This window comes from Anopheles bellator, chromosome 1 (genome assembly GCF_943735745.2).
Source record: "Anopheles bellator chromosome 1, idAnoBellAS_SP24_06.2, whole genome shotgun sequence".
NCBI classification, from domain to species: domain Eukaryota; kingdom Metazoa; phylum Arthropoda; class Insecta; order Diptera; family Culicidae; genus Anopheles; species Anopheles bellator.
Genome location: NC_071285.1, coordinates 30482802 through 30499124, shown reverse-complemented (window position 1 = coordinate 30499124; position 16323 = coordinate 30482802). Strand labels below are relative to the sequence as shown.

At 43.7% G+C, this 16323-nt stretch overlaps 3 protein-coding genes across 4 annotated transcripts; 2 read left to right on the top strand and 1 right to left on the bottom strand.

The window, feature by feature from the left end:
• Window positions 1-4: 4 nt before the first annotated feature.
• On the top strand, window positions 5-3116 carry LOC131212333 (ras-specific guanine nucleotide-releasing factor RalGPS1). The gene is made up of 7 exons (XM_058206158.1): window positions 5-685; window positions 753-1080; window positions 1165-1390; window positions 1462-1687; window positions 1752-1994; window positions 2069-2338; window positions 2488-3116. The coding sequence occupies exons 1-7, from the start codon at window positions 315-317 to the stop codon at window positions 2738-2740; spliced, it is 1917 nt and encodes a 638-aa protein (XP_058062141.1). The 5' UTR covers window positions 5-314; the 3' UTR covers window positions 2741-3116.
• Window positions 3117-3914: 798 nt separating this feature from the next.
• Window positions 3915-11711, top strand: LOC131205888 (protein hu-li tai shao). 2 transcript variants are annotated; one of them, XM_058198184.1, is made up of 12 exons: window positions 3915-4001; window positions 5236-5822; window positions 5926-6093; window positions 6216-6526; window positions 6653-6852; window positions 6943-7066; window positions 8383-8496; window positions 8565-8850; window positions 8929-9048; window positions 9153-9224; window positions 10535-10602; window positions 10719-11711. In XM_058198184.1, the coding sequence occupies exons 2-12, from the start codon at window positions 5237-5239 to the stop codon at window positions 10824-10826; spliced, it is 2157 nt and encodes a 718-aa protein (XP_058054167.1). In that variant the 5' UTR covers window positions 3915-4001; window position 5236; the 3' UTR covers window positions 10827-11711. The 2 variants fall into 2 exon arrangements, with proteins under 2 accessions (XP_058054167.1, XP_058054166.1); XM_058198183.1 differs by having other exon boundaries at window positions 10713-11711.
• A 2455-nt stretch (window positions 11712-14166) lies between these two features.
• LOC131215418 (transcription factor GAGA-like) lies at window positions 14167-15882 on the bottom strand. The gene is made up of 2 exons (XM_058209807.1): window positions 15165-15882; window positions 14167-14237 (listed from the first exon to the last, which is right to left on the bottom strand). The coding sequence occupies exons 1-2, from the start codon at window positions 15880-15882 to the stop codon at window positions 14167-14169; spliced, it is 789 nt and encodes a 262-aa protein (XP_058065790.1).
• Window positions 15883-16323: the final 441 nt, after the last annotated feature.

Below are 16323 nucleotides of genomic sequence, written 5' to 3'. Positions count from 1 at the left end.
CGCGTTTCCGTTGGCTCTGTGGAATCGTAAAGAAAATAAACTAATAACACCATTGCATTCACATAACGCGCTGCGTGCGACAAACGTTTTGTGAAGCAAACTTTACCATTATGCTAATCAAGAGCCTCCAACAAACTGAAGTAAATGCAGTTGGCCGTGACACTTCAGCAAGGTTCCAGCATTTGTACATACATAACAATAACACATTAGTCTACCTTGTGATAGCATTGAAAAATTACAACTCGTACAACTGCTCCGTACACCGATAGAGTACGATGATCATTGCCGAAACGTAGGAGTACCGGTACCGAATAATGCGCTATTCTGAAATACCTCGTGAACAAGCAGATAAACATACGTGCAAAGGCAAGGTAGGGAGGCCGGAGAAAGGCAATCGCAAAACGTCGGCGACAGGGGACAGCAACGAATCGTTCGATGGAGACGATGGTGAATGTGCACGATTCTTCTCCAACGGTACGGCCGGATGCCGCCATCAACACCAGTTACCACAAGCAGAGAAGGTCGGGCTAGATGGGGCGATCGATGAACCGCTGATCGAAGAGACCAAACGTAAACACGAACGCAAAGATCGTCACTTGTTGGACGACCGACATTTGTGCCATAAAACAGCGACAGGATCTATCGAAAGTCTTAACGATGGTTGCTCAACGACTTCGTCCTTTAGGTAAGGTCATCGCACTCAGCTGCTTAATCGGGGAGTTGGCCAATAACTGAGGTTCCTCTTCAAACAGACCGTGGCATAGCTATTCGAAGAAATCCTACAGCCTACCGCCAAACACAACGATTAGCGATGTCGGTTCGATCGTGTTCAGCTGCCAGCAGGTATCACCTGCCGAGCTAGCTAGTCAGATAACGCTGCTAGATTTTCCAACGTTTAACTTAATACAGCCCGACGAACTGACCAGTTGCGGCTGGACCAAAAAAAACAAGCACACCCTGGCTCCAAATGTAGTGGCGTTCACAAAGCGCTTCAATCATACAACATTCTGGACTGTGCAGGAAATACTCAACGGGGTTAGTCCGAAGGATCGGGCCGAGATTATAGGCCACTTCATTAAGGTATGTCGTCAGTCAAGGCCAAGGGAAATACATTTGATACATTCCACTTTCTATTTAATATCTGAACGAAACGGATTGCTTTAGGTAGCGAAAAAGTTGCACGATATTAACAACCTTCACTCATTGTTTGCGGTAATATCGGCGTTGAAAAGTGCCAGTGTGCACCGGTTGAAGGAAAGTTGGTTGTTGGTTTCGCGCAAAGATCAGCAGCAGTTGGATCGATTGAGTCAGTTGTTCGATGAGAGCGACAATTGGACAGCACTGCGCAATTACATCAATCAATTCAAGCTCCCCGGCATACCATATCTAGGTAAGTGCCGAATACCGCCCCTTCTTACCCACTCACATTAATTCCATTGGTTTCACACATTCGCACGATAGGCATTTTTCTCACGGATATTATTTACATCGATCTGATGCATCCTAGCCATAAAGCGCAGGAGTGTCACGCACGCGAAACTAAAATGAACAACGTACTGAGGGTGTTATCTAGCTACCAAAGTTCCAACTATTCTTTCATAAGTCCGATACAGCCGACGCTGCGCTATCTGCAATCGCGGCGGTACATCGATGAACTGCAAAACATATTTGAGGAGGATCAATACAAGTAAGACAACTCATAGCACACTAAACTATGCACGGTTGGCCGTAATCGTTGTTTTGGTTTACAGAAAATCTCTTAACCTCGAGCCGACCGCTAGTGCCTCTGGAACCGCAGGCATCGTACGTTTGCAGAAGCCCAAATCTGATCATAATGATAGTGCACGAAGGAGTGTAACGATGGTGGCACCGTTGGATAACGATGTCTGTAATGCGGTGCAAAGTACGTCTTCCGTCAACAACGACATGCCGACGACTTCCAGTGCACGTCAGTTTATTCCTGGGCACAGGAAATGCTACAGCTTAGGGACGAAGTATGTATTCCTATTGCGATTCGGCAGACGGCCTGCGGTATCAGTGCTTGAATGTCTTACTTTCCGTATTTCAGCATTTTTTATCCCAGATCTTCCGAACAGTCGGCCACTCTTGGTAGTCGACAATTAAAATCGGGAAAAATGAGGCTAGAAGACGACACACCGACCGCACTGCGACTGGTTGAATTAGATGGAATTACAAGCACCAATCTGGTTGAAGGCTACTTAAAGCGAAAAACTGTCCTAAAGTATGGCCGTAAACCTACCGTAGCTTCATGGCAGCGGTACTGGGTACTGATATGGTCCAATAAGATGATTTATTTTCCACCAAAAACATTTAAAGGGTAAAGTAAAGCACCGCTATACATCGGTTCATATTCATTATTTATTTATTCATATCTATCTATTTATTGTATGTATCTACACGATACATACATTACGTATCGTGTCGTTAATCTGTGAAATTTATTTCGATTTCTTTTAATATTTTTAGCAACGAAAGAAGCAACTTCAAGAAGGAACCATCAAAAATTTTCCCACTCGAAGGCTGGACAGCCGAGGAGTCCGAGATGCCAGCGCAGAATGAGTTTTTTCAGTTGGTCAACTACAGCTGTGGACACGCTTATCGCTTTAAGTCCGGCTCGCACGCCTCAGCCAACCGATGGTTGGCCGCACTGAAACTAGTGACTACTTCCAAACCCACGGAACCTTCGTCGATCTCTTTGAATCTAATTTCATTTGAATAACTTGCTTTGGCTTACAAGCTGCCAAAAATGTTCTAGGAAAAGAAATATCTTTGAAAGCTCCACTAATAATCATCGGCGGCACTCATAGGCTGCCGGACTTGGTTTAATTTTTCTCACGGTTTATTTTTAGTATCCAGTTTTATTAGTTTTGCGGATGATGAAACTAAAAAACATATCTATAGAATGGAGAAATTTGCAAACGAATTGGCGTTATTTTACAAGCATAATTTACCCTAGGTCCGCCCGCGAATTGGTTTAATTTGGTGTCGCAATTGTAAGGCAATGGCAATGTTACCTGTCTAATGCGATCTATTGAAGTGGAATGATAATATCTAGTACACGCAAGCTTTCATGATGAAACGTAAATGTGTTAATGAAATACCAATAAAAATATAAGAAAACAAGAACGCCTGGATTTTAGCCTAGCTCATAAAAAAATGGAGGGAAGAGAGTCTAACACAAGATTTGTCCAATTGGGATACGGAATTGCAAATTAATAACTGGTAAATGGGTGAGTGGATGACCAACGTCACAAACGCGGTGAAGGTGGTTGGAAAAGTCTCCAATCCCTTTGCTACCACCAAGGGATTGCGCCAAAGGGATGGCCTAGCCGTAACATCGTCTCAGCCAGCCGGGACTCTGGAATGGAGACCTCAGAGATCACTTCAAATCCAGCCAGATCCTGGCCTATGCTGATGAAATAGACCTGTTCAAAACTGACGAAACTCTCTAGCTGGAGGAAGATGTGATAAATTGTTTTATAACGTCCGGAAAGTCGTTGGATTGAGCAATATACCTTCCACGAGTAACCAACGATTCCGGAGCTCAGTTGGATGCCCGGCTTGCTTGGCGTTACATTTCGTAACAAAATGACGTACTGAGATAGTAAAAACATAGAAACAGATAGAAACAGTTCAAAATACGGTAAACATTGCTGCAAAACCTAATTTTTAAATAAATAAATAAATACTAAACATAACATTTCCAGTAGCGGTCGACAGTCCGGTAATGCTCGGTCGAATCAAATTTCTTGCACAGGATGTAATCAGGCAAGGTTGCGACATGAGTAGTTAGCGGTGAGTGCCCCGCTGGATGGTGCAGTATCGAACCAGCCTCCATAACCAAGCGTCCGGCGCTAGCGGCGGTGCGCATCGTTTTTGCGTTCCTTCAATTTCGAGGGTGTGAAAATTTTCGACAGTGCTCTGAGAGACGCCGAAGCGAAATTGAACGTAATTTTGGAGACGGACTCGACTGCGTAAAGGTGAATAGCACCAAGAGAAAGTTGTGACTTGGGTGGCCAATCTTAACGAGCGATATCATGTGCATGGGTTTGGAGCGAATTAGTCGGATAAAACACCGCTGCCGAAATCTGGTCGGAATCGAGTCAAAAATCGGTCGCAGCAAGCCACCAATTCCGGGACTCGAGGGATGGGCGTGCCGCGCCGTGCGCTAGTATCATGAAACGAAATTGGAAATGGCTATATACAAGAGCGGTATCGTTGTGATTGTATGCGTGCGTGCGTTTCGTGTGCCCGCAATTAAACCGAAAGAAGATGATGCAGGGAGAACAGCTAGGGCCGATGCAAAGATGAAAAGCGAAAAAAGAGCACAAAAATAGTATCGATGAAGCTGAAGGTGACAAAGAGTCCGGCTGTGCTATGGGAAGGGTGTAGGAAGGGAAGGAAAGGCCTGCTGGATGTTTCGTACATGCGTGCGCAGTGCTAGTTTTAAGGATTCCGAATTCCCCATCGCGAACCTACACGCACGCTTCGTGCGACCGTATAGATTTATATATGCATAATATATATGCCACGCGCTATACATACATGTATCGATAAGAGAGTCTCATCTCTCGGGCGTAAATAGGAGTGAATGCGGTCATTGTGTGACCGACGGTCTGTTATGCAGTGTGCGTGAGTGTGTTTGTGCAATCTTTAGGCGGTGGCGAAGTGACGAGATTGAATGGAACATAAAACGGAAAAGGCAAAAAACTGCAGCAACAACTAGGGGAGGGAGGGCGAGCGGCGCAAGAGCATAATATGACCCGTGGAACTCATAGATTGATAGAGATGACATCATTTCTATATATTTACCCCAGGTTCGGAGTGGCTGCGTCTCGTACAATTTAGCGCCGTGCTGTTTGTGCATGCGCAACGAAGTAGTATTTGTCAGTCGCTTGCACTTGTTGGAACGGAGCCCCATTCTCCAGTACCATTCGTCCGAAAATCTCGGTGCGATTTTGACGAATTGTCACATTCGTGGGGGAGATAGTGCTAGCTGATAAATTCAATAAAAAAAAACGAGCGAAAAGAATTAAGTAAAATATCAAAGAGGCCTGCCATTTTATAAAAGGCGGCTTAAGTAGGCGATTGTGGCAAAGTCAATATTTAAGGCGTCTCGCATTTGAGGAATGTATAGGAAATCAAATAGGACCTTGTGTTTGATTTCGTGAAGAGTTTTGAACAATAATAATGATACCAGTGTTCTCATCACAGGATGGCAACCGAAACCGAAACGGCAGCAATCCACACAAATGGCGGTGGGCTGGAGACGGTGACCGAGGAAGAGAGCAGCAGTAAGCCCCGCCCGGCAGATATTGAAGCGGATATGCGTGAAATGGAACGACGTAAGCGCGTTGAGGCAATCATGAACTCACGGTTGTTCCGCGAAGAGCTAGAACGCATCGTGGATGGGCAGATGCGTGAAGGGTCATCGACGATCTTGCAGCAACTATCGGACATTATGGGCATGCCAGCGGCTCGCATCGGTTCGGTGTTCAAGAGCTCCAACTGTGTCGTTCCCATCAACGACATTCGAGGAGTCGAATCGATGAGCTACGAAAAAGGCGAAAAAATCTTACGCTGCAAACTGGCCGCTTCCTTTCGGTTGATGGATTTGTTCGGTTGGGCGCAGGGCATCGGGTGTCAGATCACTGCCCGGCTGAATGCCGACCAAGAACTGTTCCTCGTTAACCCGTACGGCATGCTCTACCACGAGATCACGGCCAGTTCGCTCAACAAGGTGAACATGCAAGGACAGATCGTCGAACATGGAACTACCAACTTCGGCATCAACGCTAGTCGTAAGTTGTAAACAAATGGGCAACCTATTATCCTCGTTTTGCGGGGAAAGGACCATGGTGACTCCGGTGATCGATGATTGCCTATCGTTTCTCGTTTCTCTAGAGTTCACCCTACACTCCGTCATCCATGCTGCCAGGCCGGATATCCGTTGTGCAATATATGTGGCCTCAAACGCGGTGACGGCCGTATCGGCTCTGAAACAAGGACTGCAACCACTGACTAAGCACAGTGCGCTACTCGGAGAAATTGCTTTTCACACGTACGCTGGAGGTAAGCAAGCATCCAATTTATGTACTCCGTAAAATAATATGTTTTATGTCGATATGGTAAATGTAGATCAGTGGCATCAAAAAGTGGCAAAACATAATATCACTATCGTCTATTTTTTTCAGCACTCAACGAACCCGAGGAGAAGGATAAACTGTTGCGCAGTCTCGGTCCGGTGTCGAAGGTGTTGCTGCTGTCTAATCACGGTGCGTTGTGCTGTGGTGAGACAATTGAAGAGGCATTTTATCACGTGAACCACATGGTACATGCATGCGAGGCACAGCTAAAGTTGTTGCCGGTTGGGCTAGAGAACTTAATACTCATCCCAGAAGAAACCCGTAAAGCAATCTACGATGCCGCCCGTAAACCATCCGTGGAGACGCAGGAGGCGCTCTCAGTTCAACATGCAGATAATAAGGAAGGACATCGTCCGCAAGTATGATCAAAAAGCACGCATAATAGTTCTTGTTCTTTGCTAATACTTTCACATAAGATTCCACAGATCTCGTAAATTGTCTAACTGTGATTTAATTGTTTCCAATTGTTCCCCTCTACACGATAGACACCGAAGTGGCGCGTGGGGGGCTCCGAGTTTGAGGCCCTAATGCGTATGCTTGATAACGCCGGATTCCGCACCGGCTATATCTTCCGAAATCCGCTCATCAAGGGCGACATTCCAAAACCACGCAACGACATCGAGGTCCCGCCTGCAGTGTCGTCGTTAGGGTACCTTATTGAAGAAGAAGAATTTCTCAAGCAAGGGTACGTTATTTGCTCCGTAATTGTTCACGAGCGGTCCAACACTTGGCCCCATCAATAACAAGCGTCCGTGCATGCATTGTTTCGTTTTAGAATCTGGCGCAAAGGAGATCCACGCAAAGTTGGGGATCGTTCGCGTTGGCTGAACTCGCCGAACGTTTACCAGAAAGTCGAAGTACTAGAAACCGGTACTCCTGATCCGAAGAAAATTACTAAGGTAGAGATTGTAACTATTGAAGGAAATCTTAACTAAACAACAGGCAAAAAAATCGAAAGCCAGAAAATAGTGTGAAAAATAAGATATACTCCATAATACGCTACACGTTCTCCTCTACGACGACGAATGTTGTGCGCCTTTATGTCAGGGTATAGTTCGAATTAATAACTAACTAAAGAGATTGGTCGTTCGTGCGTTACGCTTTTGATACTCGCTTAGATTCTCCTTCTGTTACACTAACATGCAAACCTTTAACGAACCACATTCCACTCCGCCTAACCATCCGAGAAAATGTGAGAATTATTTTTCTGCACAACTGACATATATTTTTGGATATATTTTTACAATATTTTACAATACTTTTTGTTTGGAGCGGATAATATTGTTTGTTCAACCGCTTGCTAGATCAAATGATTCTGTGTGCATATACAGTGAACAGTGTCGTTAAGTGTGTTTGTTTTGACACTTTTGTTGACCAGATTTATTTTTCTAGTCACTTCCTCCCAAGATATTTATTTTTGGTGATGTTCACTATTATTTGCTATATTTTTTTAACAGAACCACTGTGCCATTATTGGGAAACAGCAAACATCGCTATTAACAAGATGCAACATTTTTTTCTTCCATGAGATATTACGTTAAGATTTTGCAGCAATGAAACATCTAAAAAGAAGATCGAAAGCGATCAGACAAAATGGGAAAACTAACAAGTTGGAAGTTTTGGATTTTTATGTTTTGGTGTGTTTGGTGTAGTGTGTGTTTGGTGTGGGCTGTGGCCAGCTGAGAGAATTACTAATCGCTAGAACTAATTCCACTTTTAATGCAACCATATTAAAAGACGAATGAATGATGCTATTTTAGTCATTGCGCACTTTCTATATAGACAAATCTTTGTTAGCAAGAAGCACAAGTAGTAGAAAACACGGCACGTGATCACCGAAGTAACGGAACGTTGTTAATTTTACAAACGTATTAACAATGAGTAATAAATATTCACTAGTAAAGTGCAATTAGACAGTGGTTCTAATCTATATGCTGTTCGTGTTTTTGTTTTCTATAATATTTGCCGTTTTTTTCGGTAGGAACTGACCATTTCGTTTCTCCTTGTGTGCGCGTCTTCGTGGTCATTCGTTTGATAGAGAAGTTTAGATTATCAGGCACATAATCGGCATTAAACTATATGGTTCAATGCATTAAGAATATCGCGTCATCAGTCTTGTAAAAAACAGTTCAAACGAGAACGTAACCGGAAAAGGAATCGAACACACTAATCTGAAACGTCTGTTTCGTCATTCCTTTCTCATTCATCCAAACAGTGGGTTGCCGAACCATCTCCTACACATTCGTCGACCCCGGTGAAAATAGAGCACGCCCATCAATTCGTGCCCACTAACACCAATCCACGAGAATTTAAGAGAATTCAGCAACAGGTAAGGGGTTCATGGTGTCGTTTCCGTTTGATTCTTGCTAATTTACTTCGTTTCCGTTTCCACTGAAGATTAAAGATAATCGTCGTGCGGATAAAATTTCGGCCGGACCACAGTCGCACATTCTAGAGGGCGTCTCATGGGACGAGGCTAACCGACTGAAGGATGCAACCGTGTCTGCGGCTGGTGATCACGTGGTCCTGATGGGAGCCGCCTCGAAAGGTATCATTCAGCGTGGTTATCAGCATAACGCCACAGTTTACAAGGCACCGTACGCGAAGAATCCGTTCGACTCCGTTACTGACGACGAGCTCAACGAGTACAAGAAGACGGTCGAAAAGAAACGACACGGCGATGGTAGGCAGAACAAACATTTTCCGTTCCTTTACCACATTGACTGACCAAACTGGTTTGAATTGGTCTATCATTTTGCAGGTAACGATACAGATTTCTCCGAATCAGAAGCACTCAGCTCGCTGCAGATCAGCGGGCCGACGAAGGGAGCCTCACTTGTCAGTCCGCCAAGCCAGTCGGAACAGGAAGACGCAGGAATGGGTGAGTGCGATGAACTAGTTTAACAGTAACTCCTAGTTCCGTAGGCATGGTTTAACAATCTGCTCTCTCATTTATCATGTTTTTTTTTTCTTCTGATTTTCCAGAACACCATGTCCTGAGAATAGAAACAAAACAAGCGCCTAAACCTAGCCAGCCAGAAGTAGTACTAAGCGATGGTAAGTGTAAAGCTAATGATAATGTTCATTCCCACAATTCGTTACATTCTCCGTCCCATATGTGTAGATCAGATGTAGATTGTTTTTTTTGTGTTTTATGTGTAGCATTATAGCGTTGACAAATATATCTTTGAAGATAGTTTAGTTCCAGACAAAGCTCCGACAAAAACACAGAAATAATGGTGGAATAACCAACATAGCTTGACCATGGGACGTACAAAGTAAAAACGTAAACTCACTATCGTAACCCCCCTTTATGCGTCAGTCAATAGAGCTGTGTGCGGCACGCACAGATGAGAGAGATGTGCGAAGGTCATCCCTTGATCCCATTGAGTGGAGCGACCAATCTGGTATGGAACACAATGATTGCGGCCCACCGCACCGCCCTTGCGGATTGTGTGACTCTGTATGTTTATGTTCAAACCCTGTTTTCTTCCCATGTTGTGTGTTTATTTCGTTGTGTTTTCCAAATATTAATCTTTGTTCACTTTGTTCTTCCAATGTCTCTTGTTTGTTCCTTATGGATGCAAACAATGATTACATTGTTACCTACCTCCCTCCGCGAAAGACCGTTGTGCAGCGTATCCAACGTACCGTACGAATAATTACAGCGGATTTCGGATCGCTACTGATGTTGAACAACTACAGCATTATCACTACCAGCATGTGATGCCATGTTCGATCAATCACATGACGCCGGCTTGGGGATCACGAAACGATAAGAGGATGAAGCAAAGCATTTGGGAAACCGTTGTAGTACCGGAGCATAAGGATCGGTCTTGGTATCGTGACATTTCTCACTTCACGCCAGCTGGTGTTGGTGGCCAGTGGGAGCACGTGATGAATCGATTGAATTGCACCAAACGTTGTCAGCGACAAGGGACAAAGTCCACTATCGAAGATATGCGTGTGGATTTTAATAACAATTGCGTGGATATCAGTACTGACCAGTCATTGAATGGCCATATTTCGTCGATGCCAGTTCAAGCCACCAATAACGGAACAGCATTCGTAGTTGAAACGAACGCTATATTGGAGGCCATTATCGATCTCATCCATGAGATGTTTAGCAAGATGGAACGTAATATGAGTGAAGTATTTGAGTCAGTTGAGCATGTCGTTGATCAAATGGGAAACGAACTGGAGGAGTTAAACCCGTTCACCGAACAACAGTAACGCACGTGCCGCATGTATTTACATTTACCTTACGTATTAGCATTCGATCTGGTGTGCCCCATTGGTCGTAAAACAACCAAGGACGTCTGAAAACACGATGAATTCAAATGCAAATTGCTTAACTTTTCCTGCAGGCGAACAAGTTCAAAATGGCGAACAATCCGATGCACACATGAGCACCTTCTCCCACAGCAGCAAAGAGGTAAGAAGCGAATAGTGTACCCCTAGATACTGGGATCGGAAAGGATTTTCGACGCGACACGACAGAACTCTTAGCAGAAGATATTCTAACAATATTTATTTTCTTCTGAGCTGCAGGATATTTCAACCGATGGATCACCGAAGAAGGATAAGAAGAAAAAGAAAGGCCTACGGACGCCGTCGTTCTTGAAGAAGCGAAAGGATAAGAAGCGCATCGAGTCCTAAATCGTACCCGTAACAACAATGCACATAACAGCACGAGCAAACAAGTTGGTGACAGTAATGAGAGAAGGCGCGCTAGTGTCAGCCCCGATCGAGTTCGGTAGAGGAGGAGATGGAGTCGTTTATGGGTGATGCCGTCACAGTTTAGTTAGGTAAACGAGCGTTCATCCTACGGCGGAAGACACACCGACTACGGAGTGGGCTTTCTTAGCCGTCACGGTAGTCTTCGAAAGAATGTTTAGCGAACAACTATTGCCTTGTTTTTCGTTCGTTTTTTGTTTATTCATTTTTAATTCTTTCGTATTTGTTCTTATTGTTCTTATTTGTTGAAATGCGACCTTTCCTCGTGGGCGATTGCCCCCAAACTTGTGTCAACGATACTAGAATGATGCAACGATGTGTGGCTTGCGTGGAGAGATCCTTAGAAGTATAAGCAAGAAACAGTATGATTCGTATGGACCAGAGTACGTGAGCACAATCGTACCCAGACACAAACACGACGGACATGCTTGCAGTTGACATCAAACGCGGGAGAGAATTAATGTACTATTTATAAACCGGAAACAGAACCAACAAATTACCTACGATTTCGGGGCAAAATTTCGGATCTGCCGGCGGTCACAGCCGTATCCGCAACCACTCCAGATGAGAAGCGTCGATCGAGCGAGCGACTATCGAGTATTGTGCAACGAATGTGTACCGGCTGCTGTCCGCTGCCCCACGCTGCCGTAGATATAACTGCGAATGAGCAATCGCTAATACTTTATATGATGTTTTTCGCTTTCTTTTTTTTATTTAAATACAACTATATGTTAATAGGAAACGAAATGTAATCAAACGTACATACAAGCACATGTATCTGAACAGAAATGAAGAGCAAGTAAGGAATCCATTGATATTTTGTTTCAATAACGAGCGCGGCGCAGACGAGTATTTGTTGACAACGCAAAAAGCACGCGCATCATATGAGAACACGAGATGCCGACTCAAAGCCGCGCGTGCTTGCTTCCCTCTTAGATATATACCAGTGTATATATACAAATATATACGGCTAATGAACAGTATAATAGTTGATGGAGAAAACAAACGAAAACGAAATATAGGTATGCCACTGGATGGAAGGAAAGCGTCGAAAAGGTGGAAAACACTAAGATTTTATCGCAATTCTCTACTACTTGCTTCTTAATGGTTTTCCCTACGTCCTGGGCGAAGTTAGTGGCGCAATACACATCGCAACGTTGTGAAAAGAAAGATGAAACAATATGAGCTGCTGTTTGGTGGATGCGAAGAGCAACGATGGGAACAGAACTAAACGGGGAAGCATCACGTGTTCATGAAGACGGTTTTACGTACTAAACTACCCGTCTACGATCAATTTGTTTTTAGGTATAAGAAAAAAAATTGTTGGTAGTAACAGCAGGAGGATTGTATTGTCAAAAACAGACGACAGAAAAGTAAGAATGCTACCGGCGGCAACTAATCGGATTGCATTTGATGCTTTTTATTTCTTAATTGCATTTTATTCCTTTTGTTTGTTACTGTTTACCGACGATTCTGATTTTTTTTTTCGTGTGCTATTATGCTGATACATAACGGACACAAAAAAATACATGCCTGCAGTAAGTGGTAGTGAAGATACATGTCCATTCGTAATTTCGTAATTTTGTTTTTACACATTCACAGCATAAATCTGTATCTGTAGGCAGTCTGACAGGAATATAAATTAGTTCATGTTGATACATCCTTCTAGGTGTACCCCCGATAACAGGGTAGCCGTAAAGCTGTTCAGCCGTCTTTGCCCACACGCAGTAGCTGCATTTAATAGTACGTGCGTAGATGTTAACCTGTTCCGTTCAGCCTTCCGTTGCCCATCGAGCTACTGTTCCTTTTAAGCCCTGCTACATTGCTCTTCCTTTGTAATGTGTTGCGCACTTCCCTATCAATCGCTACCTAATAGAGTAAGAGGATGCAATCCGCTTCGAAACATGATAGGGGAAAAATTCAACGCTATTCGCTGTGAACCAACTGCACAGTAAGTAGTTTCAAGCAGTGTCTAAGAACGATGCGGTCGAGATCCTTTTTGAAAGAAGCAAAGCTACATTTGTGCTGTGTTGAGCCTTCAGTTGCGCTTCATGTGCGAATAGCACACCGATATATAGAGTATTTACAACACAGAGAAAAGCTCAGAAACGATAATTAATACAAGACGCCGAAGCATTTTCGGCTGCTTTCGTGTGCACAATCCAGTTAATACTACCAGCCCTAAATATGCAACACAAGAGGCGGGTGTTCGAGTTTTGGTAACGAAATGTTTGACCGCTTTACGGCAACGATCGGCTATCGGTGTCACAGTGCAGTGTGGTGTGTTTGAATGAAACGATGATTGCTTTTCTTTATTAAGCATACTATAATATAAACTCATCTCCGTACGCTTGAACTCTCCAGTTCTACAATCCGTAACATACGCAAAGGATGAACGAAAATTGAACGGTAGCGCAGCGTCGTACACCCTGCGTTTAAATATAGCAGAGCAAACACGGAGACAAAACTGTGAAGGGATAGGACTTTCGTGGTCAGGATTATTTATTGTTCCAGTGTTATGAGAACGGACATGTGCGACACTGCGAGCTTCTATTTTCGTAAAAAAAACATTTGAACAACGGTCACAATGTGGAGGGAAGAGAAAATCAAAATCAAAATTCAAACGCTTGTTGAGACATTTGTTTGTTCGTTTCACTCGCAGCACATGCGTTCAATTAGTGCTGTCTGCAACTTTCGTTCGCATGTCGATCGTTTCTTTTCATTATCTTTATCATTCGTATGTTTTGTTTGTTTAAACATTACTGGCACAAAGTTAGCCGTTAGTGAAGCAAACAAAAAACGCAAAAGAATAAATAAATGAAACCCTAAATTTAAGAATAAGACCGTACAATCGTTCGTTCTTCCGCATTGTTTCGTTGGTTGGTTGGTTGGCTAACTCTTAAAATGTTCCGCATCGTGGTATCCGGTGTGGTCCGGTCACAGGATGCATTTCACCATGAGCGGGTTGGGAGATGAAGGAACATTACGATGGACGTCCGAAATGAGTCTAAAGAGCTCCTGTGATTACCCTTGATAACCAGGATGCACCTTAAATACAATGAACTTCGAATAGAAACAAAGAGAATAAAAACTTAATTTACGAAAGAAAATTCATCTTAATATACTTCACTTAAATGTTAGAAAACTTTTCCCGAAGAGCTTTACTAGTTCTACGGACGGAAGTAATATTGTCTGTGTTTGCATTCCGTTCTGGACGTCATTTGACCTCGACCAAACCAAATAGAAAAACGGTCTTCGTTCTTTATTCCACTTCCTCCATACCATTTGCCATACCACCAAAGTTGCCTCCTTCGTGAATTTTATGGCAAGGACCTGAAGTCGGCGATCAGACGATCGGCGATTTTAGTCGTTGACCAACGACGAATCCGGTCCCGATTATGTGGTCCTGGCAGCTGTGGTTCCGTTGCGTGGCTACAGCCTCGTTGAGTTGCTTCAGGATCGCTGCTCTTCTCGGAGAGCGAACGTTCCATGAGCCGTAATCATTGTTTTTCGCTTTGATCAGTCAATGTTGATTCGGGTATTCGTTTGTCCTTTGTTGCCAGCAGTAGCCGTTGGGGACACCTATTTAGCATGCTGTCATGGGCAAAGTCAATACCGCAGACCGTATAGGTAGCACACGGTATAAGCAATTTTTCACTGCAATGTGAATGTTCAACAGCTTAGCTAGCTTTCCACATTTCTTACCAGCTTTATTTTGCCCAAATTGCCCCCTATATTTTAAATTTAAAAAAGATTCAGACCAAGTACATTCCAAATAACAAAACCTGGCTAGCTTTATTTCTATACGAAGTCACGAGGTTTGATGCGTCACGCCTTCAGTGCGTGCGTTTCTGGGTTTCGTGGCCGGTGGCAGCAGCAACAGCAGGATCCTCGTCTCGAGACGGCGTCCCGTCACTGCGAGGCACAGGATGGTATTTTGACTTATGAGTAGAAAATGACCATTTATTTTTAAATTTTGCCATGCATAAGGTGCAAACAATAGAGTCCTCTACATATTTGTGCTTTGTCATCTGATGTCGCCTCAAGGTGCATGAACTGGAAAAGAATCGCAGGCAGTCGGAGCACTTGGGTCCGAGAGAACTTTGGTTGGAGACTTTGTCTGCATGGCGTGTGCCGATTTTTTCCACGTGATCTGTAATCAGAAAAAACGACGCTTCGATTACTAAACCCAAAACGTAAGAACATTTCTAATTTTAAATAAACTTCTTACGTATGCTTTAACTTATTCTTATTACGTACCTCGCACGAATGATTTGTTGTTTGTGCTTGATCCAGCTTGATCACTAATGATGTCCTTTTGCATTGCGATGACCTGCTCATGTTCTTCTTGCTTCTTATGCTGTAGTTGCTCTACGGGCTCTTGCGGTTGATGTACTTGCTGCTGTATATCAGGAGCGAACTTAACATGCAACATTTTCCGAACCTTTGGTGTTTTCGACGTAGTTGGTATCTGGGTCTGAAGTAGTTCATGTACAGTGGTTGAATTTGGTGCCATATTGGAAGACTGCGAATTAGGGGCTGTGGTCGCTGTCTTCTGACCCGGTGGCTGTAGCAATTGCTGGGTGACGGATCCATGCGCATCTGTCTGCTGCGATTTGTGCCCTGAATTATTCCAGTCATCCTTAAGCCCCGAAATTGATAACATTTTGGCCGTGGACAGAACCGATTGTAGCTGATCCGAGTTGATCGTTGTCTCGCCCTGATAAATGAACTCCACTATTGCCATCAGATCGCTGTATTGGACGTTCTTGAAGATGATCACCGGATGTTGAGCTGGGTTCTCCTGGAAGACTGCTCTAAAATACGGGCTGTTTGCGGCCAGCAGAATCTTATGTGCTCCGATTCGCCCGCCCTCGCATCGGAGCGTCACGTCGATGAGCTCCTCGTTGTTACGAAGATCATTAATTACCCCGACACCGACTTTGGGAGTTTTCAGCGTACATTCCTTCGATGGCATGTTTGTTACAGTTTAATCAACAAACCCCAAATTTGTACTCGTAGAATCTATCCATACGGTTGGAAGTGATATTATCGGAGCTTGAAAGGACCAACACAATTCCACAGAAAACTCAACGGGATGAACAGACGCAGCAAATACGATGTTCTGACTGAAAGCGATTTGACACTCAACTGCGTAAATAGTGAAAATTGGTGTATCCCGCCAACATTGTTCCGCCAAAAGCTGTATGCAGCAAACACTAACACAAACATTAATTACAAAGGGATGTGTGCGTAGTACATGTGCCGGGGTGTCTTTCTGTGTGCGATGGCTGTGTAGGAGCCATAAAAATTTATTTGTTTTAAATTGAGCAATCTGTGTTCATTTTTCAATGTTTTTTGTGAAATTCTCATATTTTACAGATTAATGAGTTTACTCGAAAGCATTAGTTTAAGTTGA

Excerpts from the sequence above, each read along its gene's own strand:
- LOC131212333 (XM_058206158.1), top strand. The coding sequence starts at position 315 with ATGCGCTATTCTGAAATACCTCGTGAACAAGCAGATAAACATACGTGC. Across the intron at positions 1,391-1,461 it reads CCCCGGCATACCATATCTAG|GCATTTTTCTCACGGATATT; the intron begins GTAAGTGCCGAA and ends TTCGCACGATAG. Across the intron at positions 2,339-2,487 it reads CCACCAAAAACATTTAAAGG|CAACGAAAGAAGCAACTTCA; the intron begins GTAAAGTAAAGC and ends TAATATTTTTAG.
- LOC131215418 (XM_058209807.1), bottom strand. The coding sequence starts at position 15,882 with ATGCCATCGAAGGAATGTACGCTGAAAACTCCCAAAGTCGGTGTCGGG. Across the intron at positions 14,238-15,164 it reads CAACAAATCATTCGTGCGAG|GTCCTTGCCATAAAATTCAC; the intron begins GTACGTAATAAG and ends CGCCGACTTCAG.
- LOC131205888 (XM_058198183.1), top strand. The coding sequence starts at position 5,237 with ATGGCAACCGAAACCGAAACGGCAGCAATCCACACAAATGGCGGTGGG. Across the intron at positions 6,094-6,215 it reads TTTTCACACGTACGCTGGAG|CACTCAACGAACCCGAGGAG; the intron begins GTAAGCAAGCAT and ends TATTTTTTTCAG. Across the intron at positions 6,527-6,652 it reads AGGAAGGACATCGTCCGCAA|ACACCGAAGTGGCGCGTGGG; the intron begins GTATGATCAAAA and ends TCTACACGATAG.